Source organism: Haliotis cracherodii, unplaced genomic scaffold (genome assembly GCF_022045235.1).
Source record: "Haliotis cracherodii isolate W230 unplaced genomic scaffold, xgHalCrac1.p SCAF_3, whole genome shotgun sequence".
Lineage (NCBI taxonomy): Eukaryota > Metazoa > Mollusca > Gastropoda > Lepetellida > Haliotidae > Haliotis > Haliotis cracherodii.
In genome coordinates, this window is record NW_027266286.1 from 24,297,319 (window position 1) to 24,324,753 (window position 27,435).

General features: G+C 40.4%; 1 protein-coding gene across 1 annotated transcript; it reads right to left on the bottom strand.

The window, feature by feature from the left end:
- Nucleotides 1-5,294: 5,294 nt before the first annotated feature.
- LOC139474477 (multidrug resistance-associated protein 1-like) lies at nt 5,295-27,358 on the bottom strand. Its single transcript, XM_071257514.1, has 30 exons — nt 27,326-27,358; nt 26,466-26,642; nt 24,850-24,969; nt 23,541-23,669; nt 22,755-22,874; nt 22,153-22,214; nt 21,587-21,721; nt 19,401-19,664; nt 18,395-18,572; nt 17,392-17,712; nt 17,064-17,201; nt 16,615-16,761; nt 16,390-16,474; nt 15,876-15,942; nt 15,605-15,731; nt 15,331-15,507; nt 14,811-14,978; nt 14,209-14,392; nt 13,956-14,040; nt 11,561-11,672; nt 10,971-11,208; nt 10,392-10,702; nt 9,366-9,565; nt 8,301-8,427; nt 7,289-7,390; nt 6,986-7,132; nt 6,659-6,817; nt 6,363-6,529; nt 6,034-6,228; nt 5,295-5,469 (listed from the first exon to the last, which is right to left on the bottom strand). The coding sequence occupies exons 1-30, from the start codon at nt 27,356-27,358 to the stop codon at nt 5,358-5,360; spliced, it is 4,587 nt and encodes a 1,528-aa protein (XP_071113615.1). The 3' UTR covers nt 5,295-5,357.
- Nucleotides 27,359-27,435: the final 77 nt, after the last annotated feature.

Genomic DNA, 27,435 nt, shown 5'->3' on the forward strand with positions numbered 1-27,435 from the left:
TGGGGGGGGGGGGGCATAGTTCTGATTGGTAAAACCGTGGTGACATCATGCTAAAATAGCCCCTCAACCGTAGGCGTCTGTTTGGTATGTCAACGGTCACATGTTCACAATGTTCTTGGTTAAATGAAGCGAAGGGTAACCTGACCCTCGATTTCATTTATGTTCAATAAGCAACGTACGTGGACTTCGTTGTTTTATACTGTGATCAGATACAGTTTAAAACTAGGGCAGACGTGACCGCGATGTGTGAGGTCATCGCCTTAGAATGCGGGCGGTTAACGATAAACATATGCTACCTGTCTCGGCTGAGCAGGACGTGGGTTGAGTAAGGTTTAACGCGGCTTTTAGCAATACTCCAGAAAATAGCTTCACACATTGTACCCATGTGGGGAATCGCTTTATCTCAGCAATTACAGCAGAGTAAAATCATTGTTACAAACTGAAAGATATTTAACTTGTTTAAATGATAAAAGTTTAATCAGAGCTTATTGTAAACATAGAATTCCGTTGCATAATTTTAATGTTAATATATGTCGTAGGTCCAAAGACGGTGATATTGTGAACTCTATTTGTACCAACTGTTCATCCGGAGAAGTAGAGGATGAATACCATGTCCTACTTATATGTGAAACGTATTCTCATTTAAGGTATAAATTTCTCCCCATGTTACAAGGTACTTTTAAAGACCGTCAGTTAATGATAAATCTGCTAAACTCTGAAAATCCTGAGATAAAGAAACTTGCCAAGAAGTGCCACCCGAACATCTACGAGGTAGTGAAGCTATTTCAGCGAGAGCAGTCACTCAAAGAGGTTGCAGTCCTGAGACTCTCACACCAGTGATCAGAACCTTCACGAAGAAAGAAGTACAAGGCAATCGATGCACGTATTGCGTCCCTCAAGATCTAGCTCCTGAACCCACACCTGAGTGAGATGGAATTTGCTGACCACGTGGGCGACCTCCTTCATCTGCATTATGATATTCATATGCTATTCATATTCATCAATGTAAAGTTTTGATGAATATGTTATCCTTGTTGAATAGAAAATGAGAAAACAAGACTTGTTTTGTTATATACGGTAACCTGTTAGAATCACAAAGCATGTTTTGACTGCATAACCGCGAGAGCCACATTATACAATCACGCAACCATAACCATTGCCGCGAGAGCCACATCAATTTGGGCTATCTATTTTCGAAATGTGGCTTTGCCGGCCTGTAACCCTTAAAACATGTCTTTAAAATGAGGAATGTGTAACTTGATTTAAAATCTGACCATGTACATCACGTGACAATGTTAATATCCAATCTGCACTGTACTTTGGGCATTGATGCCTAAAATACTGAATAAACTGTCTGTCATCATTACCCAGGTTGCTGGTAGTGAAGGGTTGGTTGGTTGGTTGGTTTGTTGTTTAACGCCGCACTCAGCAATATTCCAGCTATATGACGGGGGTCTGTAAATAATCGAGTCTGGACCAGACAATCCAGTGATTGATATAATGAGCATCGATCCACGCAAGCGAGCGTGACCACCCGATCCCGTTAGTCGCCTTTTACGACAAGCATAGTCGCCTTTTACGGCAAGCATGGGTTGCTGAAGACCTATTCTACCCCGGATCTTCATGGGACTGAAGGGGGCGGCAACGCAGGCGTATCATCGATCTCACGGTCTTTGTTTAAGTCATATCTCGAACAATAGATTCACTAATTGTATTCGACCCGTTAGATGGTATCCTGCGTTTGATACAATTGCATCAATCGTAGTGAGGTCAGTCAACAGTGCATTAAGTGAGTTGAAAGTTTGGCCAGTGTAGGTGTGGGGACGTTCTTTTGTCTAATTTGGAACTGTTAAGCTATCAGGGAAATTTTATGCTTAATTTGGACTTCAAAATCAGTTCGAGACAGAAAGATCCAGTTCGACAGATCCGAATATAAATGATGATAAATATTGAAAGAATTCGATGGGACCAGAGTTCGAGACAACCGGGATTTCGACACTTCCATGTTCGACACAAAAAGGATAATATGACATTGCATCATATTAAGAAGTTTCTGTTCACTTCAGAGGCCTTTGAGAGACATAAAAGCGACAAAACCTTCTCCATATTCATAAGAAATCACTGCTAAAAGCAGACTCGATTGTACGATTCTGACTACATCATGGGTATGTGCTTATGAATCGCTATGAAATCGTGACGATACCTCGTGTTCACGATAAGGTGAGCTTATCCTGCCCCATCGGACGCATCCGCCACAACACATGCAAAAGAACGTACATTGCTCATCTGTAAAAAAGGTTTACCAAAATTCTTTTCACTGAGGCCGTGAATGCTGTAACCCTGATCAAACAACTTTGGGCCAAGATTCGTATGACGCTCCTTGAAATCTTTGTAGAAAAAGGTTTGCTCGGTTGTATACAGACATCAAAGGCTGGAGCTACTGGAATATTGAAATATTGCATATATACATCAAAGGCTGGAGCTACTGGAATATTGAAATAATGCATATAGACATCAAAGGCTGGAGCTACTGGAATATTGCTCGATATAAAGGGAAAGTTGAAGTCATCCCTCTTCTTATACAGTCTTGTAGACTTGTAGAGAGTTTTTAAGATATTAAATCATCGATATACCTGAAGCTTAGGTCAAAGTGTTCAGCCAAATTAAATTGTTTGACCTGGCCGACCCGAGCAGATATTCCAATTCAGATGCATAAAGTAATAGAACACCAAGAAGGGGAACACAATGGGTGGCCATGAGGATGCCCACGTCTTGGCTGAATGTTTTACCTCCAAATTTCAAATAGATGGTAGCAATGAGAAAGTCTTGCATTTCACCAACGAATTTTTTTTCATTTTTGTAACTATACCTTTGGTCACCACAGTTAGTTATAAATGCGCCATGGATCAAGGTTTTCCTTGGGTTTGAAATGTGGGATAGTGGTGCACAAAAGTTGAAACATCAAATGATTTGACAGAATTTAACTTGGTTCTTTTCTGAAGCTGAAAACATTCAAGGAATTCCACATAATTTTCATTTTACTGGTCGTACTGGTTTCTGTGAGTATAAAGAAAGTGCTTCCTTCATTGTATTGAATATTATGCTTAATCTTTGAGACACGGATTTGGTGGCACGTGTGCTGCAATATATCACCCCCTGTACGAATTTGTATAAAGCTTTGGATTCCAGTACAAAAGAGAAATGGACATTCTTCAGGTTGTATGTCTTGCGAATCTACCGCCTTATTGTAAATATTCCCATCTACAGTAGGGTGATCTGACTAATCATTGGTCACATGTTTTTTGTTGCTATTTTGTTGGTACATAGCAATGGACATTTGTTCATGTCTTCGCGGAATATTGTCTTTGGCTATTTCAACAGATGCACACCATTTTTACGTCGAACCTCTTAAAGTGGCGATCCTTAGCAAATGTTGTCAAATGCATTGCCAATATCGTTCTTGACATGACAACTAAAGTGGTAAATTTACACCTTGACGACACCATGTTGACATTTTAAGATACATTTTGTTAATCATAACTTCATAGGAAATCATCAGAAATTAAGCCTTCATATTTTAATTTGTTAAGACATTTCAGCCCAATTTGAATGTGGTAGGGAATAATAGCACGGATTGTTTGTTTGTTTAAGGGAACTTATTTCTTACAGCATATTGTAAACAGCAAGTGAATGAAATGTAGCCAGTGATTTGTCAGCCTACGATGGAAATAACACTTTAACATTGTCGAACATGTTTTCCCCGCCAAATGGTATCAACATCTCTCAAACGTCACTGCAAACTGTGGTTATGACATGAGAAAAACTATCTATGGTATCTATCACTGTACATGTCATCATTTACGTAGCACTGATACTTATATGTATATGACACAATTTCGAATGTACAATGTACGATAAGGGCCCTTTTTGGCCCTCGGGATATACTACAGTAAACTACGTTTATAAGGAACACGCTTATAACGAACTGACTGATATAACGAACTTAAGTCTTAGTCCAGGCCATTTGCTGTATATATGCTCATGAGGAACAACGGTCATTACGAACTAAAATAAGTGGTCCCTTTGCATTTGTTATAACCGTAGTTTACATAATTTAACTTTCTGGTCCATAGATCACTTGATTGTCTGGTTCATCAGAAATTAAGCCTTGTAGCAGAAGTACTGCTGCTGGACGTCAGGCAATACATACTTACTTTTTATGCAAATGGTGTGGACGGCGGGTGCTGCCGGTAGGGAAAGACATGCCTGCCGTTATCGCGAACACCCGGCGTCACTGATTTCCAGCGGTCCATTCATATAATTTCTACAACTATTTTGCCCTTTAAGCCGAATGAGACTTTGTTCATTACAACAACTGCATGTTAGGGACAACAATGCATAGGCAAGGGTTAAACTGTCAGAACTGCTTCTTAGAGCCTTTAGTAAACCTTTTTTTCTAATATTTGCTTTATCAAGCTACCAATTGACTTTGCATGTATTTGTGACGGGTGTCTCCGTGACTCCGTTCTGTTGACTATTGAAAGGGTTTTGTCGCTTTTATTTGACCCATGTTGATGTTAGCAAGTGTTGAAACAAACTACCAAAAAAAATTTTATGTCAAGGATACTTCGATTTTCTTTTCTCTGATTTTAGCCATACGTATCATATACCATCATGTCAGCAGTCGAAAACATTAAAACTGACATTCTAGTGGGCCATAAATTGAGTGTGTGACATGGTCGCTTTGAACAGTATTTCAGGTACATTACGATATGTCAGCTTGGCGTGGAAGGCAATTGGTTCACGGGTATGGTACTGGCAAAACAAGAAACATAATCAGAGTAAATCGGGATTCGAACTCACGATCTTGGCTCCTGGCACGCCTATGGGACTCAACTCTGCATAGCAAAAGGGGTGATAAATAAATTGTCAAAGTTAATTCTTTTGAAAAACATTATTATGCTTCAAACTGATGGAAAAAAGATTGCCGGCCAGAAAAAGCGACATTGTTGCAAGGCTCATAATTTTCAGTAAAAGAGTATCTGGTTTTGTGGCTGTAGCTGACAGCATACATAATCTCGATACATATAATATCAAATCTATCGGTCCCCTAGCAGTGACACCCTTAAAATGGGCGATAATAAAACGTCCAAGAGGATGTCAGTGATCAATATGCCATCTATGGTAGAGCGGCCAGAAATGACCGAGTCTGGTCACGACACACTTGTGGTTGAAAGCATGAACAACTAGCCATATAGATTGGGATGGTGGCACACAGTTAATCCTGTCACACACAATGTCCTGCTGTTTATTTGTAGTTGAATCAATATAAAAATGTACAACCCAAATTATATGTATTATGTCAACCCTGCAGCTTTGGCCATGTTGTAGAAGATGCTGTCAGGCTGTTGCAGCAGGGAGGAGGGTGTGTCAAACTCACACACACAGCCGTTGTCCAGGACAAGGATCCTGAAAGATGCATATTTAGTTCAATCACTGATGGTATAAACAAAGCAATTCAAATTTTATTTAATTCATGCTTGCCGTAAAAGGCGATTATGCTTGTCGTAAGAGGCGATAAAGGGATCGGAGGGTCAGGCCCGCTGACTTGGTTGATACATGTCATCGTATCTCAATTGCTGTTGATCGATGCTCATGATGTCAATCACTGGATTGTCTGGTTCAGACTCGATTATTCGCAGACCGCCGTCACATAGCTGGAATATTGCTGAGTGTGGCGTTAACAACAAACAAACAAACAATTATTATTTACCTTTGTTTGTTTGTTTTGCAGCTATTTGACTGAAACCTGAAAAGAACCCAATCGGAACCAGACAATCCAGTGATTAATATTCGGAGCATCGATTCACATCAACGGGTACTATGACCCCACCAGATCCATTCAGTCAGCTCTTACGCATGATTTACCCTAATATGTCATTCTAACATGGGTTTACAAAATGCCCGAGGAGTGGACTTATCTACTGCAATTATAATAATGAGAATAATAATACGAAGAACAAGAAAAGTTACCTGTCGTAGTCCATTACGGTGTTGAGTCTGTGGGCGATGGTCAGCACCGTGCAGTCCTTGAACTCTGACCTAATGGTCAGTTGGATCAGGTCATCTGTTTCCATGTCAACGGCAGCTGTAGCCTCGTCCAGTACCAGGATCCTGGTCTTCTTCAGAAGAGCTCTGGCCAGGCATAAGAGCTGCCGCTGGCCGACACTGAAATATGCCAAAAACATTTTAGCGTTTTGTTTGTGCAGATATATATTCAGCAATAACCGACTAAAATATACAGTTATAATACTTGTGAAGGAACATTGTTAAGTAACAAGAAACAGCGTAAAGTCCGGTACCTCATATTTTCCCCTCCTTCGCTACACTCGTGTTCCAGTCCGTCAGGTAGCGTCTCCACAAACGTCTTGAGATGAGCCTGTGCTAGTGCCCGCCAGATCTGATTGTCGGAATACTGGTTGAAGGGATCAACATTATCTCGCAGACTTCCAGCAAACAATACAGGATCCTGCAAGAGTGATTCAAAGCATTTCTTCATATTAATCATTCAAGAGTTCAAACCGGTTATTATTATGAATTCTATAATATGAAATGTCCACACGTATGACGCCAATATTGATGACAAGGAAACGCTTACCTGAGGTAGTATGGTGAGTTTGCTCCTAAGATCATGCAGCCCGAGTGTACTGACGTCAACGCCATCTATGTTGATCTCCCCTCCTGCAGCTTCTATCAGTCGGAACAGGGAGAGAGTCAGAGAGGACTTCCCCGCTCCCGTCCTGCCTACGATGCCCACCTGAAGAATAATTTATAAAAGTGCCTCAAAGATTTTGTTTACTTATGTGTACATAACTCCCTGTCCCCTGTCTGTAACACACATACGACAAACACCATTTGAGGACCTGGTGTTGAAAGCGTAGACTATATAATAAATGTATATTTTGTAAAATTAACAATAATTTACCTTTTCCTTGGAATGCACAGTACACGTGATTCCCTTGAGTACTAGATCAAGGCCGTCTCTATACCGCGTTGAGTAGTCGAGGAACTTCACCACCCCTGTCTGTGGCCAGTCGTGATTTGGACGTCTCTCGGGTACATTCCATGCTGGCTGGTGTGTTTCATACAAAAGAACATTCAATGTTTAAGTCCATCTCGATGAGAAAAATCATTAAACTTTTGTTATAAAAAACACGTCAGGTTATACCGATGACATAATGACATGCTGACATACTAATAATTTCTTTGAAGTGTATTTTACTTTTACCTCTGAATCTATTTCCGTGTACTCTTTGACTCTCTCCACGGCAACGATCTGTGTCTCCACTTCTGAAACCAGCTGCACCATCCAGTTCAGGTTAGCGGTAATCTGAAGTCGATGTACAACCCTGCATAAATCCATACAGACACACCGCAGGACCTACATGTATGTACATGAGTAGACCACCAAGAAAATGGGTACCATTATTCCAGTAATATCACGGCGTGTCAACTTAATGTGGGAGGAAAGCCCGAAGTGATGCAGGTCTCAGACGTTTACCACTTCGGTGAAACCCACGCGCACGGCTATGGTGCTGACAAACCTAGAAACATAATCGGGGCGAACCGGGATTCGAACCCACAATCATAGGTTTCTGGCGTGCCCAAGGGACGCACTGCACAGCGAATCGCGACGCCTTAGACGACTGGGCGACCCGTGCCCCCAGGCCACCAAGACAATGGTCACCATCTTTATAATAAAAGACATCTCGATTGTACGAATCCGACTGAATCATGAGCACGTGTTCATGAATCACGGTCTGATAGTGATGATGCTAGTACTGTTTTGTTCTAGAACTTATCCCTGTACTTTGTGTTTTCAAACTTCGTGTACAAAGTCACAAGCGCCAACAGTTTATCATATTATTGACTGGGGAATACAGGGTATACGCTAATTACATGTGCAGACAATACATACACAACCCCACACCTTACCGTGTACCAGTATTGTCATGTGAGTATTGGGACAATCCACAAATGCAGGGAGTACTCGTTCATATAGAATCTTCAGCCGCACCACAATCCACGACCACATGCTATATGTTTTGTTAAATGATTGTGGAAAAAGCGAAAACTTAAATTGAGGATACAATTGAACATCCATGACCTAAACGGCAGATTTTACATCCAGTATTAAAAACCAATTCAGAAGAAGAAAATCATTTGGCTGAAACAGAATACTCTCTGTAATCAGAAGAAATTCCTGTCAGAGTCCGATTGATTATGAGTCATGTGCATACCTCAATAGCATAGGTGATCGACAAGCCTACAAGACCCCCTGACAGGGTGTCACGTGACATGACTGCAAACAGGGAGGCGGCCAGAACGATGATATTTCCGATAATCTCCAGACGTACACCTTGCCATCTGCCAAATACATACTATGATATAATGTAACAATTTTCTTTAGAATGAGTTGGTCGAACACCGCTTTGTACTGGAGTTCAGTAATACTAGCATATCTGGGCGTGTCAGGTTAATGTGGGCGGAAAGCCCGATGCGGTTCTTAGACTTTTACCACTCTAGTGAAACCCTTGATTGTTGTTTAACGCCGCACTTCAGCTATATTCCAGCTATATGACGGCGGTCTGTAAATAATCTAGTCTGAACCAGACATTCCAGTGATTGACATCATGAGCATCGAGTATTGGGATACGATGACATGCATCAACCAAGTCAGCGAGCCTGACCACCCGATCCCGTTACGACCAGCATAGTCGCCTTTACGGCAAGCATAGGTTGCTGAAGACCTATTCTACCCCGGATCTTCACGGATCTGTGAAACCCAACAGTAAAGGGTTGGTGCTGGCAAACCATGGATCATAATCATGGTGCAACTGGGATTCAAACCCATAGGATCCTGGGATGATAGGATCCTAGCATGCCTATATAACAAACATTTCTTTGTAAAAGTCGTTTGTGGAAATTCGTCTTGGCATATTACACAGATATATATCAAAACGAATGCAGATTGGAGACGACTTCCTGTACAAAGTGTCCGCAAAAAAGGTTTACCTTTCTATTGATGCATTGTTAAATGGTTAGGGTATCTTAACTAATTAAAAGCAGTAGTAACACAGTTTGTGTCCTTGTGATGCGATTTCGATGTAAAATATTTACAGACACGTCGTCAATAATGTCAGGCCGGTTCCGTCCTGTTGTGTGATGAACCCCTGCTCTAAACGTATTCATCTGTGCTGCTTTAGCAATGGTTTGAATGGCCTGCATGTGAGAGTATGCCTTGAATGGTAGCTTGTCAAACTGGCTTCAGACAACTTGATTTCAATAAAACTGTTCTCACATACCTGAGAGCACCAAATGCGTAAAAGGAGAACCTCTGGTTTGTGTCTACACGGTTTTCGGATTCCTTGATGAACCTTGACTGAGCTTGAAACGATCTGATGACACTGGCCCCTGATAATGTCTCCCCAAAATGGCTGTATATCGGGGAGCGAGCTTTGGACTCTAATCGTTTCAGCTGCCGTGAGGTGGTTACGTAGAAGCGCTAAACAAACAAGATGTTTTAGGGCTATGCTACGAGTAAAGGTAAGATGACTCCTCAAACATGTTTTCGTTATATGACGGTTTGTGCCGAGGTGAAACGGAGTTTAATGTCGCGTCCAAGATTATTGCACTTATATAGCGACGTGTGTGTGAGTGCGTACGTGCGTGCGCGCGCCTGTTTGTACTAGTCCGAGCGCCTGGCAGGGTAACAACAAAAACCATCTTTTAACCTCTTTTGGTATGACGCTGATCGACCCCCGACCTTCTGTTCTGTGGGCGGATGCAGTCAAGTCTCCAAACACGAACCTTTTTCTGTCAGCTCTTGCGAGCAGTATGAATTGTGTTATCACAAGAACATGGAGGAGATCATATGACGGTTTAAAAGGCAATGATTCGAAACATGTTTTCATGTAATTTTACCCATTTCAAGATCCCGGAATTACGATCGTGAAATCTTATGAACATCGCCCTGACACTTTTGGATTGAATTCTGCATGGTATCATTTGATAACAGCTTAAATAGGAAAGAAAATCATCTCATGATAAATACGAAAAGCCACGAATATGTTTTGTTGCCCTTGATTTCTGTAAATATAATATGGATGTAAATATATGTAAATATATTCATGAAACACCAAAACTCATTCCAGATATGGTACATGTATGCTTTTCATTGAATGTCAAACAGAAAAATCATTTCAAATCGTTCAAAGAAAATTGACATGTTTGATGATCGACCCCAAACACAAAACAAAACTCCCATGAACGTTTAAACCTAGTTTCGTTCTGTTTTTGTAAAGACAACACTGAAGTATAGCTGTGCTTACCTGAATAAAGTAGTATAGGACGACCAGTGGGACGACAACGACGAGAAATATGGGCGTGGTGAAGGAGATGACGATGATGCTGCTGAGGACTTGGAACAATGTGTTGGTGGCGTACTCCACCAAACTCGGCATCCTGGTGTCGATGGTATCCATGTCCTGAGAGAACCGATTGACAATCCTGCCCGTAGGCGTGGTGTCAAAGAAGGACATTGGTGCTTTCAGAACATTCCTCAGCATGTTTAAGTGGAGAATACCAGAAGCTTTGACCGTCTTTAAGTTCCACAGAAAGGAAAAAGTCATGATGAAAACGGCTGTAATAAAAAAACAAAATAGCAACTGATATTGAAAATATTTTGAATGGTCGATCCTCATAAAAATTACGTTTTACATTAGCATTACAACGTAATTATATTTGAGATGATAGGCAAATATATGTTCCCAGGAACTACTTTAAATAATTAGTCAACATAATACAATATATTCAGATACATGTTTTAAACCTCATAAAATGTATCATAACAAAAACAGAACACAAATACAATATTTCCATCAGACATATCAATTGTTGTCAAGTCTTACTCTGAGCTACACCCAAGGCACCATAGACTCCAAGATAGTAATTATTTTTCTCGATTCGTCCTGAGCTATTGGAAGGGAGAAGAGTCATGTTGTTGAGGGAGGTGTCATCAGTCCATTTGCTAAGCCATGTATTTGCGGTTATCGACGTTGCTTGAAATAACGCGTACATGATGAGAGAGAATAACACAATCCAAAGGCCTATAGCTCTGCCGTATGCCAGAAACACACTCAATGTCACCTGGAACAAGATGATTTTTACTTAATTCAACGTTAATGCACTCGTAGTCTACTGAATCTATGACGCCCCAGAAATATAATAAATATTTCTATATTTTCCTATTATAGAAACAATTGACAAGATTAATACATTCATTAGAAGGATATGTAGTAAAGTGTTATGTATTAAGTGGTAGAAATATGTATTAAATCACATTATTGTGAGACCATCAGAGGATATATGTAACAGAAAAAACTGACAGGATAAAACATTTATAAGGATATACAGAAAAGTGAAATAAAGAAATATGTATATATAAAGTATTTAAAAATATTATTGTTAGACCATCAGAGGTACATATACTTGTACAGACCTTGCCAGTCTCCACTTGTTCTTCCTCAATCAGTTTACTGCTCTCGCTCACAGGTTCTTTCTCCCGCGGTAGTTCGACTTGTTTCAGCTCTGTGCTCTTCATCAGGGACTTCCTGTGGCCCATGCCACAAAAGACCAACACAACATACGTTTAGGTGGAAATACTGGTGAATACAGATGCCTGAGTTCGGATAGGTTTGATAATGCTGCACTTTAATGTCAGCATGATAAATATAGCATGATTCTTTGACAAACATCTTCAATTTTTCAGAAAAAGGTTAAGACATTTGATTTTTGAGGGAGAAATTCATTCCCTTATCCACGGAGCATTTCTCACAAAACGTGCTGATACATATGGTTACATTTCTATCTTGAAAGGTTTACTGAGAAATCAATATTTGGCATCCCCAAGGGCACCTGTTGCGCTCCTCTTGAGCAAGTAGTGCTGATCTGTTTCTTTAAACATATGAATCAAGCATTCTGCTCGAATAGGCAAATACAAAACAAGGGAATTTGGCCAAGAAGCTTCAGGTATATTGATGACCTGATATCGTTCGATAATGGTCAAATAATAAATTTCCTTCCATTGATTTAGCCACCTAAACTTAAAAAGGAGACCAGTGAAACAGCTAATCTGTTTCCCAATCATATCCGTACCTAACGAATCATAGAGGCAAACAACCATCCACAAAACTTTACGACAAGAGGAATGACTTCAACTTTCCAAAAGTTAACATTCTCTCCTTTTACGTCGACCGATATTCCAGCTACTACAACCTTTGGTGTGAACATTTCACAATTTTAAGGTCCATACTAGCATGCTCTTGTTCTAAAAAATTCAAAAGTGTTGCATGACTCTTGCTCATCTGTGTAATCGGGGTTACAAAATTCAAGGCCTCAGTAAATCTTTCAAAATGTTATATATACACATGCACAAAAGTTAAGCGCCACCCACCATATTTGTGAGCTGTTACTTTTGGCACTTAATGATGACTATTATAACGACATGTACGATTGTTATAAGCCGTATATGTAAACCTCATGTGATGCAAAAGTAGTCACAAAGCAACTTATCTTGTGTTCCAAGAGAATATGAGCAGAAAGGAATTTTACCGAAGACCAGAAATTGAAGGATTAGAAAACATTGAAAAACTTTTTTTTGTCATGTAACTGTCATGATATCAGCTGACCATATCAGGTGTCACATAGACACCCTAGGGAGTGTAGAGTCTATTGCAAGACAGAAACGTCAGTAACGTGTGTATGATCCACGGACATTGACCACAGCTTCAACCCTACGCCTCATATTCATTACAAGTCGTTGAATGCTTCTCAGAGGCAAATGGATCCATTCTTCATGAAGTGTGGCTTCCAGCGAGATTTTGAATTGGGGGATCACGATGTCTCTCAGTCAGTTGAGGACGTTTTACTGGACTTCTGGCGTTATAACCAGCCGCTCTGATGGGTAATCCACTGCAGTCTTAAATCTGTTGAGGTGGCAAATGGATTTCGTCTGACTATCCTGAAAAGACGTCTATCCTCTCTGTTAGAGGTCTTTCTTGGCCTACCAGACCTATACCTGTCATTGACATCATTGGTTTGACCATGTTTTACAATCAAACGAGTGATAACACTCTGATTACGCCCCATTTGTCTTGCAATGGCCCTGCATGACATGCCAGCATTTTCCATGCCTATCACTTGCCATCTTTCAGCGTTCGTTAACTTTCTCCTCACCATGGCTGATTTTCAACCTCTATTGGAAGGGGAATCTCACACAGGAGCAAAATGCGACCACGTGTCTGAAACTTGAATTTCACTATTTATAGGGTAGGGGAACTGCAGCAACACGTAAAGCACGCTTTCCTTGTGGTATCTGGACAAATTTGGGTTCATGAAACTATGGAAGCCTAATTCAGTAATACATCATCATATTTCATATTTCTGATTCCCACACTTCAAATCAAGAGACTATGAATATGGTGGCGCTTAACTTTTGTGCATGTGTATAGCAGACACGTGGAGGACATTTACACATTTGACACATCAGTGACCAAAATGTCAGATGCAATTCCTTATTTTGAATTGAAACAAATGTTCATGTGTTTGTTCAGGGGAACATTTGCCTTTGCATGTGTTTGTGACGGGTGCCACTGATGGTCAGGATACGTTCACCATTTCGCGAACACCTGGTATCATCACTATGTGATAGTGATTCATAAACACATGAAGATATTGTCGGAATCGTACAACAGGGTCTGTTTTTGGCAGATATTTCTTCCAATTTTGGAAAGGGAACTCTTGCATATTTTTCGTATTATGTTTCACATTCAGAAATACACATATATACACACATATACACAGTGATAAGTTCTGATAGAGTGACACTAACTTACATTAGTGTGACACTCTCTTCGTCAGTCTCCTCGCCAGATTTCACCGATTCCAGTCGTTGTAGAACTTTCTTCTTTATTTCAGTAACTGTTTAAAACCCAACGTCAAAGTGAGGTAATTGGAATCTAATATGACCTTTCATTTCGTATTATTAGATGCAGTGTTACGTTACTCTGTAAAATCGTCGTAAATTCCAAATATCATACACCAATTTGTTATGAGAAACACATAATACTTGTGAAATGGCCAACCTACATTCCGGATCCTTGACATCGGAATCATTGCTCTCAAGATATTTCTGTAGGAACTGGGCAAAGGGTCCATTATGGTGAAGAAGCTGGTCATATGTCCCTGTTTCTGATATCTGACAACTGGTCATCACAAGGATAGAGTCCACCTCAGGGAGCCAGTGAATGCCGTGAGTGACCAAGATACGAGTCTGGGTTGTAGAGGTGAAAGATAGTATTGCACAAAACATGTTGCAGATTCTAGTGGGTGAACAAGTAAATGAGTATTGTTTCATGTTGTTTTCAGCAGCATTCTTGAAAAACCAAGGCAGATGTTCAGCCTGTATACAGTTTCACATACAAATGCCAATCAAGAATAATATAACATTAGTTTTACATGTCTATAGCGAAAGTCACTATATATATTTGAACTATTTTTTGGCTTCTAATCCTAGTATAATCAGTCTGCTGTGATGTTTTCAGCCCTTTTGAACTTCTTAATATTGTTTGTCACATACATGGACAATTTTTTCAGTAAATTTGTAAAATAACATGGGCATGTTGTATTTTGCCTAAGTGAATCACATTTTACACATTGACTGTACCATATATAGTTCAGGATGTTCCTACCTTGCCTGCAAGCAACCCTTTTCTACTTAAGACCTTGTCAAATATGTGTTTCCCCACATGACTGTCGACAGCACTGAGTGGATCATCCAACAGATAAATGTCAGCATTGTTGTAGACTGCTCTGGCTAGAGACACCCTCTGCTTCTGTCCTCCACTCACGTTGATGCCCTGATGGCAAGATAGGAAACAAATACAATACCGAAGACGATGTTGTGTACAGCTCTGGATGGATACACTCTCTGCTTCTCGCCTCCGCTCAAGTTGATACCCTATAGCAATTATACACTGTCAAATTCTGCTCGTTCCTCTCTTTATTTTTCCCTCACCAAAAGTCGAGGTGATGGACTAACTGGGGTTCATTCCATTCTGAAGTCAACACTCCTCCCTAAATGAATGAGATGTGATAGCAAGTGACGATGAAATGATGGGGTTCTACAACGCACGGTCAGATTACTGAGACTAGTGAAAAGTGACGATCTATTCTACTCTAGAATATACTCAAGTGCAATGATATACTCACTCTCTCCCCAATCTCTGTCATATCACCAGCTGGTAACATCTCCAGATCTGGATTCAGAGCGCAGCACTCTACCACTTTGTCGTACCACTGTCTGTCCATGGGCTTCCCGAACAGAATATTGTTCTGCAGGGTGTCGTTCTGGATCCATGCAATCTGGGGCACGTAAGCCACGTGACTCTGCCAGGAAATAAGCACGAGTTAGCATATAAGAGTAGGGTATTTTACTTGATTTCTTTTTGTCCAGCACCATAACAGTATGAAAGAAAATAGAAACCTTCAGGCTGACATGGCCGTTGACCTTGTTCATCTCGCCCAACACTGCAGATACAAGTGAAGATTTTCCCGATCCAACTTGACCTACGATTGCTACAAGCTGACCTTCGTCAACAGTCAAGTTGATACTGAAAGAATAATGTTCATTTATCTTTAGATTATGACAGCTGCAACTATCGATATGTCTATTTTAGTTCCGACCAGGGGTATGTGATCATATTTGAGAAAACTATGAGTGAAAGTCGACTGTAAAAGGTATATGGTTTAGTTACTTTGTTAGAGCTGGTCCTTGTTCAGAAGTCCACTGAAAACATCCGTCTGTAATCTTCAGTGCAGCATCTGTTTTATGAATATGATTACGGATGTTGACATATGGAGAAGATATTACATTATTTCTTACTAAACATACCCGTAATATCCGCATGGTTCAAGTTGGGCAAGAACAAGAGAACACTGATGACGTTATGCATTTTCTGGTGATTTTAGCTGAACACAAAAGTACATGCACAGTCTTTGGGGGAGGGGAGTGCGAGGGGGGTTGGATTATGTTCGAGACATTTTCATTTGTTATGCCATTGATCCAATTTATATATTGATGGTTTTCAAGGATCCATTTTGTCAGCACGTCCAGTTGCAAGACCACCTGAGACCTAGTTATTTTAGTCCCGTATAGTTTTATCACATTTCATCCCAACCCACCACCAAATTTCACATGCTCGCCCTTGAAGCTTTCAAAGGCATGCTTTCGTGTTACATAAATAGTGAAATATCATAACCATTACGTACTCTGTGTGGTGTTCCACAGGATCTGTGTATCGTCCAAATCTTCTGTATTGAGGAACTTGTTTATTCTCCTCAGTGAAACCATAGCCTGGAATCATGAATTGATCATGAAACGGTGATTGAATCAGCCACACAAGTGTGTCTTTTATTACTGTTTGTACAATATAAAGAAACACTTTCAACAGCCCAATAGTACCATATTTCAAAAAGGCCCAAAAGGTCAAATACCTGAACTAAATCTGAGAAGAAAGAAGGCAAACTGACGACCGCTAGTCTGACGATGCTTAAGAGTGACATGGCAGTAAAGACGACATCGGGTCGGAGATAGTGATCTTCAGATATGAAGATATATGTCGCGAACGTAGCTAGCGATATCTGTAAAAGATACAAATTATTCAAAAGGATCCATGTGAGAACTATAATGAATAAGAACATTATACAAATGTATAATAATGATAACACATGCCCTACAGCAAATGCGATTGGCAAAGAAATACTTTGTTGTAATGATTTATTGAAACACTACAGAAGTTTGTTGTAACGATAATTGATTGAAACACTACAGAAGTTTGTTGTAATGATTTAGTTGATTGACATACGAGGTAGGTCCATCTTTACATAGTATAACACAAGAAACACTACAGGATCTTTGTTGCAATGATAGTATATAGACATACGAGGTAGGGACTCAGGGTCCAGGAGAAGGTAGTGAAAACCTCCATGAGAGAGATCTTCCACAGAATGTGAAGTTCCTGCTTCCGGATTTCAAGGATCCTCTCTTGGAATGACGGTTCCCAGGCATATAGTTTAAGAATCTGGAACAACAGGGAAACATGCAAGTTTTTAGATTTAAGAATTGTTTTTAGACTCTCAACAACCCCAGAGATAATGACTTGAAATTCACATCCTGGAAACAAAGCAGAAAATAGTATCTTTGTATCATTGGAATAAAGTCGATTGTAGCAGTCACTCCCGCCTGATTTGACACAGCACTACTTATCCTACCTTTATTCCACTGAGTACTTCATTCATGATCTTCATCCTCTTGTCCTTCTGTTCCATCATTTGAGCCTGATACTTTTTCCACTTTAATGTGGAAATAGTGGTGACGGGCAACAATAGAAATAACACCGCCATCCCAGCAATAATGGAGGCTCCAAGAGACTGGTACAGGAGATACAGGGCAATAACAATTCTTAGAGGATGCGCCCACGCTTCCCAGGCCCAGAATATAAACGTGCGCAAATGTTCTACGTCCACAGACATCAGATTCACAATTTCCCCAGTTGTCGAATTTTTCTTGGCCTTGTTGCTCATCCTTAAAGACTGATGTTTATGAAAATGAAAGGTTTTACATGTTGGAAGGTCTTTAGGTGTCATGAGTGAGTCAGTAAGTTTGGTTTTATGCCCTTTGAAGATTATTACAGGTCATAGTAGTCTAGTACTGAAAACCCACAAACATGGGTGTTGTGCTGACAAAACTATAAACAATCAGGTCTAACTGGGATTCGAACATCCTATTAGAGGTTCCTGGCACACCAAAGTGATGGAACTTTGTGTCGCTTCGTCACCAGTGTCCCAAACATGTATATTGATATTTACTATGATAAATGTAAGAAACGTATGTGTTGAAGACTTGGACCACTAAAATTATGAAAAGGGAGATACTCCTGTCAGCACAATACTCGTGCTCGTGGGTTTCACCGAAATGGTAAACGTCTAAGACCTGCGTCACTTCGGGCTTTCCTCCCAAATTAAGCTCACATACCGTGATATAACTGAAATACTTTTAAAAGCAGTGTTAAACCCAACTCACTCACTCACTTTAAGAAAACTTGAGTTGATGGAAAGATTATGTATCTTTTTCTTTCTTTACACCCGTACACTTTGTTTTATAAGGTAGAATTACGATTCATGTCATTTTAAATACTTCAGTTTTGTAGCAGCACATAATCAAAATGGGCTACACGGGATAAAAAATGACACACAGAATGGTATTCAATTGTACCTTTCTGTATATTGCAGATATGGTGACAGCAGCGATCCTCAGTGCTACCTTTCTCCCTTGGTGCCAGTTGGCTTGAGAAAATGCTGTCCCAGTTAAAGTTGCGACAGAGAGGATGGCACACAACACATACCCTTTCCACGTGGGTATTGTCCCATCTGTTGTGAAGTTAACGAGCAGGCTGTAATAAATACTTATCAATGTATTTCTCTATGGGGCCAAGCATTTGGTATCCGAGGGAAGGGTCTGGCATTTTATTGAAAAAATATCTGTATTTGAAAATAGTTTACAGAAGAAATGGTTGACTGAAATTGCCAGATGTTCCAAATTAAAAGTGTTACTTACTGAGCTAAAAATGTATATTATGAAGCTGTCTAGGACAGTTATTACGCATATGTAAAAAAATTGTAATAAACTGTAGGCGCGAAATGCCCTAAATTAATGAATGCAACGCTGATTCAACGATGATGAATGGTTTGGCTTCAACGTCCAGGAATAGCAATACACCAGAACATTGAGTTGAAGTTTTTCATCTACTCATTTTCTAAATGTTTCATACATGTTTAAATTTCAGTAGGACTAAAGCGAGGGTGTCACATTTTATGCTGCAGTCAGCAATAATACATTTTTAATTACAATGAATCAGACGTTTCAGTGTAGATCCTTCCACTGTTATCAAGCAATGTAAAGTAGGAAGGTTTTTATGAATTGAATATGGATAATTGATGTTTATACAAGGTTGAATGATGAATGATTGATGGTTAACATATCAGATAAGGTTGAAGTTTTCTATCCATATATCTACACATCTCCCTTGTTCATCTCACTAATTATTAAAAGCCATTTAAAGAAAATAACACATCGAGAACCTCGAGAAAAGAAAGACATAGGATGTTTTGTGTGTGAAAGAATTCTTCGTTTTAATTTACACTGTTGCCATACTACACATCATTACACAGTATAACATATCAATGGTTGATTGGATAGCAATTACAATAGCAGTACTTACCCGAGTATCAAAGGACTAGCAAACTTAACCATATCGCTCACAAATCTCCATAGCTGACTCTGAATAATGTCGAACCAGAACGTCCTCCACAACGTCACTGTGAGAGACAATTTGTTAGTAGTGGGAGTCAAATCCGCTTCTGTCATCTTCATCGTTTTGTCTTTTATCAACAAAGGGGCATTTTCATCATCAGCATCCAGACTCAGAGATTCATTAAGTGTTTTAGAATATAACACTTTCTTGTCTCTGTCTCTCGTGTTTGCTCTACAAACGAAACTTTAGGACATACACAGGTATTCAGTTAGAGGTTGTGGAATCAATCAGTAAGTGTTTGTTTGTTTATTTGTTGTTAACGCCACACTCAGCAATATTCCGGCTATACGACGGCGGTCTGTAAATAATCGAGTCTGGACCAGAGAATACACTAATTGACATCAAGGGTATCGATCCACGCAATGGGGATACGATGACCTGGATCATCCAAGTCAGCGAGCCTGACCACGCAATCCCGTTAGTCGCCTCTTACGACAAGCACAGTCGCATTTTACAGCAAGCCTGAGATGCTGAAAACCTATTCTACCCCGGATCTTCATAGGTCAAATCAGTAAGTGAAGACGAATACAACATATATTCTAAAAACGAAAGTTTTACTATCAAAAGTAAATTTCATCCATGGAAAGGATTCCACGTAGCATTGCTGCACATAAAGAAAAACGACATTAACATTTCCTTAATCATAAGAAATCTCTTCTGAAAGCATGTAAGTAAAGTCAATATTGGAGTGTCATAAAACGGTTTTAATGTCTTTCATAGTGAGTGAGTGAGAGAGATGGGTTAACGCCGTTTTTAACAGTATTCCAGTCATATCACGGCGTGTCAGCTTAATGTGGGAGGAAAGCCTGAAGTGATGCAGGTCTCAGACGTTTACCACTTCGGTGAAACCCGAGAGCACGGGTATGGTGCTGACAAACTTGAAACATAATCGGGGCGAACCGTGATTCGAACCCACAATCATAGGTTTCTGGCGAGCCCAGGGGACGCAACTCTGCACAGCGAATCGCGGCGCCTTAGACGACTGGGCCACCCGTGCCCCCGTCTTTCATAGAGTTAACATCGATGATCTTTGACATTTGCATGCTTCATTTTATCTGGTCAAAGTGAAAAACACTTTTTATGTGCACGTTATGGTTTCTTGGCCAAGTTTATGGCAGGGCATTCGATGTGGCACCACAAGAGATCGTCCAAACAAAGGATGATCCACACAGCAGCCTAGAAACACCACATCCAGACATTCATTACTTGACACCGTCCTTTACACAATGCATGACGCCGTGCTTGATACTGTGCTGCTGTCTCGAGGAAATTATACCGACGAGGGACAACGTCGGCATACAAAATTCAGTATTAAATAGCTCTACCCCTCACAGTCTCTAAGGATTCCTGAAAGGTCAGAGCATACACGTACATGATCTCAACCAAATTGTGCATACATGGGGTGAGCTTGACAGACGTTTACGTCAACGTCAATCAGGGCCACATAATCCGCAGCAATTACGCCAAGCTCTTCATAATCAAGAAGGAGGGTATGCTGTTCCGCAAGTGTCTTGTTTCCAGGTGCAGTGCAGTCACTCAGGCCAATGGTGGGCACTCACGATACTAGGCCTTACGACTGCCATGATTGAGATTGTGACGAAAGCGACGCATACAAGGATATTAACGCTTGACGAACTCTTCCACACTACATGTACCACGTATTGCTTTTTAAAGGTTTGATGAAGTCACAGAATCAATCTTTTTAACACACTTTCTTTTGGGGGACTAATACCAAATAATCACTCATAAGGGCATGAATATACAATGTAGGTGAAATTATTTTCAGTACTTCTCACTGAGCATTGTAATTTTACAGTTGGCCTTTGTTTTCACGGTTTGCAAAAAGACCAAAATGTTTCCACAATTTATCAGAACAAATACAATGTGCAATATAAAAGACAACCTACTCGCAACTGTGAATGACGGATTATTTTCCCTTGATGACCTCACAATAACTTATAAAATTAATTCACTCGGGACAGATAATCCTCAATTCTTCGTTGTTGTAGGTTAGTCTCTAAATAGTTAATTGTTGGTTGTCACCGTCCACAGACAGCAGACATCAGTGGAATGAAACAGAAGGAAATGATTACCTTCTCTTGGACTTGTTTATCTCTTTGACGCATCGTGGCAGAAACCGTGTTACAGTGTGGACGGACGATTCATCCGGATGAATGTCATAGACGTCTGTTTCTGTCAAAGGCTTCCGATATCCCCTCAGTAATAAGCTATTGGAAAATTTCACAAATGTCAATTTTCAGAGTCATATTTGGTGGAAAACAGCAATTTAAACCCAGATGAAACTATAGATTAACAGTTTAATTACTTGAAAGAGGCCCTTACAAGAGGGAGTAAGGAAAACGCATCTGTTTAGTCATGTCATGGCGTTCAGGTTAATGTATCAGAAAGCTCATTTTACCCTCGATATTTGACACATTTCACAATGTATTCTGACAAAATGTCATTTTTTATGTGTCGGTTTCTAAACTAGATAATCACTCCCCAATAAAATGGAGCCACAGAGTTTTACTCTTCTCTTCTTTAACAAACCCAAGCATAACCAAAGTCATGTTTTAACCCTCCCATAATGCAATCAGTTATGACAAAATATATTCTTCTCAAATGATTACTGCGATTACTGCATATATCATGTTATGACCTGTTCATCCACCAAAAGGTAATCCTTGAGAGAAAGGAAGCAAATACTTCAGGACACGGTTTCTGGAAGAATGCAAGAATTAAAGATATTTATTCAGACAGTTTGAAAACAGTCCAAGGAATTGTTTTGGCTGGTTGGTTTGTTGTTAAACGCCGCAATATTCAATATTTCAATTATATTCCGGCGATCAGTATTTCCGGGGCAGATAAGCCAGTGATTGATATCATGAGCATCGATATACGCAATAGGGATATGCATCAACCAGGTCAGCGACTCTGACCACCAGATCCTGTTAGTCGCCTCTTACGACAAGCATCAATTCTAACCCGGATCTTCACGAAGCTCCAATGTATCTGGCATTGGAAGTATATGTTTACTGTGTCATATCAGACTTTAAACAGTAGACACATTGATGAGTTCGCTACAATGAGTAATTAAATTGATTACATGTCGAGCAATCGACTCGAGATTATGGTGGTTTTGGCTCTTTTATTGTGATGTGGACAGACTTAGATGACAAGAACGTGTGTAGAGGAAGCCAAGTTATAAACGCTCTGTGGAAACATGGATTTGTATATGTTGACTTGTATTACAGGTCATACCTTGTCCTGCAAAATCCATCCTGAAGACGTCTCCGCAAAACAGCTGAGGATCAGCTCTAACAATACTAGCCCATAGTATATGTAGAAAGTTACAACTTTGAGGATGTTTCGCTCGTATTGCTGAAACACAGGGATAGTTTAGATATTAAACCCTGATCAAACCATATTTGAAATATGTGACGCTCTTTGAAATCTTCTTTGAAAGAGCCTGCTCGATTATACCTCAAAGGTTGTGTAGACATCAAAGGCAAGCGATGCTGGACATGAAGGGGAATTTAACAATTGGTCCTCCTCTTGTCATACAGACTTGTGGATTGTTTTTTTTCAGTCTGCATTTGTATGAGATTTATCTGTTTTAAAGGTATCTTTTATTTTAATTTCAAGTCTTGACCAGACAATCAGCGCATTTACTGATTTTGTTGAAACTAAATCGATATGTTAAATTTGAATTACGTTCAGAAAATATTTCGTTTTGCAACACAGTGGATGGCAGTTGTAATCGTAATAATTCCACTTGTCTTGATTGCCTTTAGGATTATGGTTCATTTTTAAGACACTGATTTGGTGGTCCATTTGCTGGAACCAGAAATATGTCACTTTTGGTACGGATGTTAGTCGAGCTTTGGAATGTACAGAGTATGTACAGAGTATGAATGGTCATGTCAGGTTTCAGAGTCAAGTCGAAGGTTAATTCCTCAGTTAAAATACTGGACTGTGGAGATGCTGACATATAATTCACGTTAACTAATGTGTCTAATCAGCCATTGAATAAGTATGATTGTTTACCTTCTCGAAGATGATGGAGTAGAAAGGGATGATGCCAGCCACTGTCAGCAGCAGCCAGAAGGTGAACATGACCCCGGAAGTGATTAGGCCTTTCTTCCTCTCCAGGAGCAGCAGCAATACAGCAAAGACCTGAAATAAGACACCAATAAGATGTTCAAATACCTGGGGCGTTGTTTATATTCCGGTTATAAACTTCATTTATGGATTTATCGAATTAATGTTTCACAAATGTTTATTTAAATGGCCTTTTCTTTGAAAGGTCTGTATACTATTGAAACACGTCTAAGATGGTCGAAGGGGACACAGGAAAGTAAACTTGATCTTATTCCCCTCCCTACCCAAACAGTACTTTTAAGAGGCAAATTGTCTTTAAATTTTGACCAACGACCATGTGGTTTTGTGGACAATCTCTAAATCAAGCTACCAATGTGCAAATAAGTATAATTATAATGCAAATGGAAGTTACTTGCCAATTCTAGAGAATTTATTGTTTGGGCGAAATATTTCTTGAAATCAACACTTTTAGGATGTTCAAATGCTTGGGATAACGTTTATTGTAACAAATAACACATAGCTGAAAGGATGAATTGGTATTTTACAAAAGTCCCTATGTATGGTAACTCTTTGGTTGCAGCGTTGAGGGTGCGATGGTTTTACGCCGAATTATTAATGAGACCAGTGGCACAGACGCCTGGTAGCCTACACAGTAATCAAGCCAGTGATAGGTATTTCATTTGGAACCGACGGCGTTAGGCAGAGTTTTCAAATGTCAATATTTCCGGGCATCGAATACTCAATTACACATGGCAAATCTGAATATACAGAAAGTTTATCGACGTTTGAAAAACCAAAAGCTGTGAGTATTTTAGTAACACTCTCTCCCTAGGTGAGACAGATTCTAGAATGACAAGACGTCAAGCTGGAATGTCATCTCGTCATGATACAGTGTATGGCGCCATATGCTTCTGTGATAACTGAATCCGCCTGTTTTGCAGAATGTAAACAGTTATATCATGTTGTGTAAGCTTGATGTGTGAGCGCGAGGAAAGCCTCAAGTGATGCTCGTTTAGCACTCTGGTGAAACTAATGAGCACCGGTATGGTGCTAACGAACCACGACAAGTAATCAGTGTGAACCTGGATTCGCACACACGAACATCGGTGTATGGAAGGCTTAAGGGAAACAACTCTGCACGTAGATGATTAAGCCAACCGTGCCATCAAGACAAAAGGAATATACAATATGATATTAACATAAAAATACTTCTACTTGTGTGAACAAAGATCTGGATTTATGTGTTTTGTCTTACAAAGGTAACTGACTGGACTGCAGGAGCAATGAACAAGGCAGAGAAGATGGTGGTGTTGTAACTGTCTGCGGAGTCGATGAGTCGAATGACAGATAGTATGACAAGGCATGAGCACAGGATCTGTAAGTCAACATAAAAGAACGTTTCTTTAGAATGGCGTACAAAAGAATGTCACCTCATTGACGGCAGTCATACATTTTAGTTCTGCTTTGTAGGATGACGCAGCAACACAATGGCAAGACGTTATCAGATTAATCTGAGCTGCAGATGTGACAGGAGAGTGAAATAGCACACTGAAATATTATACCCTTTTTTTGACATTCTCGTGTACACAGATCGGGTCTGTCACGTGACAAGCGTATCATATTATTACCATGCATGTTCCAATTCACCAATTCCTACCAAATGTACATGTGGGTTAGTCTCAGACGTTTTGGGGTGCCCCCTTCAATATCGACAAACACTTTTGTTTATATCTGCGAGGGTTTTAATAAAACGTCAACGCAAGAGAATACTGCTGAACTGATTCCATTTGGACAATTATATTAGTGAGTTGAGTCTAACGTCGCTTTAACAGTATTCCAGTTATATCGCGGCGTGTCAGCTTAATGTGGGAGGAAAGCCCAGAGTGATGCAGGTATCAGACGTTTACCACTTCAATGAAACCAACGAGCACGGGTATGGTATGGTGCTGACAAACCTAGAAACATAATCGGGGTGAACCGGGATTCGAACCCACAACCATAGGTTTCTGGCGTGCCCAAGGGACGCAACTCTGCACAGCGAATCGCGGCGCCTTAGACGACTGCGAAACCTTAGACGCCTTAGACGACGACGGTGAAACCAACAAGCACGGGTATGGTGCTGACAAACCTAGAAACATAATCGGGACGAACCGGGATTCGAACCCACAATCGTAGGTTTCTCGCGTGCCCAAGGGACGCAACTCTGCACACCGAATCGCGGCGCCTCAGACGACTGCGAAACCTAAGACGCCTTAGACGACGACAGTGAAACCAACGAGCACGGTTATGGTGCTGACAAACCTAGAAACATAATCGAGGCGAACCGGGATTCGAACCCACAATCATAGGTTTCTGGCGTGCCCAAGGGACGCAACTCTGCAAAGCGAATCGCGGCGCCTCAGACGACTGCGAAACCTTAGACGCCTTAGACGACGACGGTGAAACCAACGAGCACGGGTATGGTGCTGACAACCCTACAAACATAATCGAGGCGAACCGGGATTCGAACCCACAATCATAGGTTTCTCGCGTGCCCAAGGGACGCAACTCTGCAAAGCGAATCGCTGCGCCTTAGACGACTGGGCCACCCGTGCCCCCACAATTACATGAACAAATCACGGAACATCAAATGGGCAGCATGATACAGGCTATAAACAGATTTTGTCTCGGATTGTGTCTGGAGATATGTAGATATTATTTTAATTAAAACAAAGAGCATAAATATTTTCTTATAAATAATACGTTTCTAGAAAAACACGTTGCAACAATGCATTTATGTGTCTGACAAGTTGACAGTCTGAAGCATCATTGTTTGTTTTTTTCAAGAATATTCTGGGACAATATATCTTTTTCGAGGGTAGTACACTTTACCAGTTTTGCGACATATTTATGCCTTGATGAAAGTGACGTCGGTGTGACGTTCAGGAGGTAGTAGAGATAGAACGGTGACGTCAGCCACAGCCACCCACATGGCACCCACACCAACACCGTGGACTGGAAGCAGTCTGTGAACTGAGGCCATGTGTTGTACCAGGTCAGGTTTGTGTCCTGGCGGAGACAGAAGAATCCTGATTACACATTACCCGGGAACCAAGAAGCTGAGGATTTGTTGTATTAAAGTATTATTACTACTAAGTGAGTGAGTGAGTGAGTATGGTTTTACGTCGCTTTTAGCAATATTCCAGCAATATCACGGCGGGGATTACTACTAAGTATAGTCACAGTTGAACATACGTGTATGTAAGTAGTAGTAGTAGTAGTAGTAGTAGTAGTAGTAGTAGTAGTAGTGGTAGTAGTAGCTGTAGTGGTGATAACCATGTCTTGTTTCTTTAATATTTAGTTGCCATCAAACATTGGTGTATAGATCTGCACTCAGTTTATTAACATAGAATTCATGGTAATGATACCCGCTAATCCAGCATGTACCGTTCGGATAAACGAAGCATGGGTAAATCGTATGTAGGAATGACTATAGTTATGTAGCCATAATGATACTGTCCAGAGAGCGGGGTTACCGGATTAACGGGGTTTGGCTGTATAAAAAAACGTGTACATCACGTCACCAAAAGACTCGACGAAATAGCAGTAACTGGTCAACGTGAAATCAGATGTTGCTATGAACATGTACATTCCTCACCCCTATACATGATACACTTACGTATTATAAGGTAGTGAAAGATGAACATAAACTGAAACAGATGCACACACAGTAGCTTACATCGGCTACTTACCCATACCGGTGTCCCATTACACAGCGAGGCCATTGTGTGTGAGTGTTAAAATAGCAGCTCCCTGGCTGAAGCTATAAGTCCAATGAGTACATATGCTTATCTGCGTGTGA

Bases quoted from the DNA above. Each gene is read 5' to 3' on its own strand.
- LOC139474477 (XM_071257514.1), bottom strand. From the start codon at position 27,358: ATGGCCTCGCTGTGTAATGGGACACCGGTATGG. The intron at 8,428-9,365 runs GTATGTGAGAAC...TGTATTTGGCAG, and splicing joins TACGCATTTGGTGCTCTCAG to ATGGCAAGGTGTACGTCTGG. The intron at 6,229-6,362 runs GTACCGGACTTT...GGCATATTTCAG, and splicing joins GAAGGAGGGGAAAATATGAG to TGTCGGCCAGCGGCAGCTCT.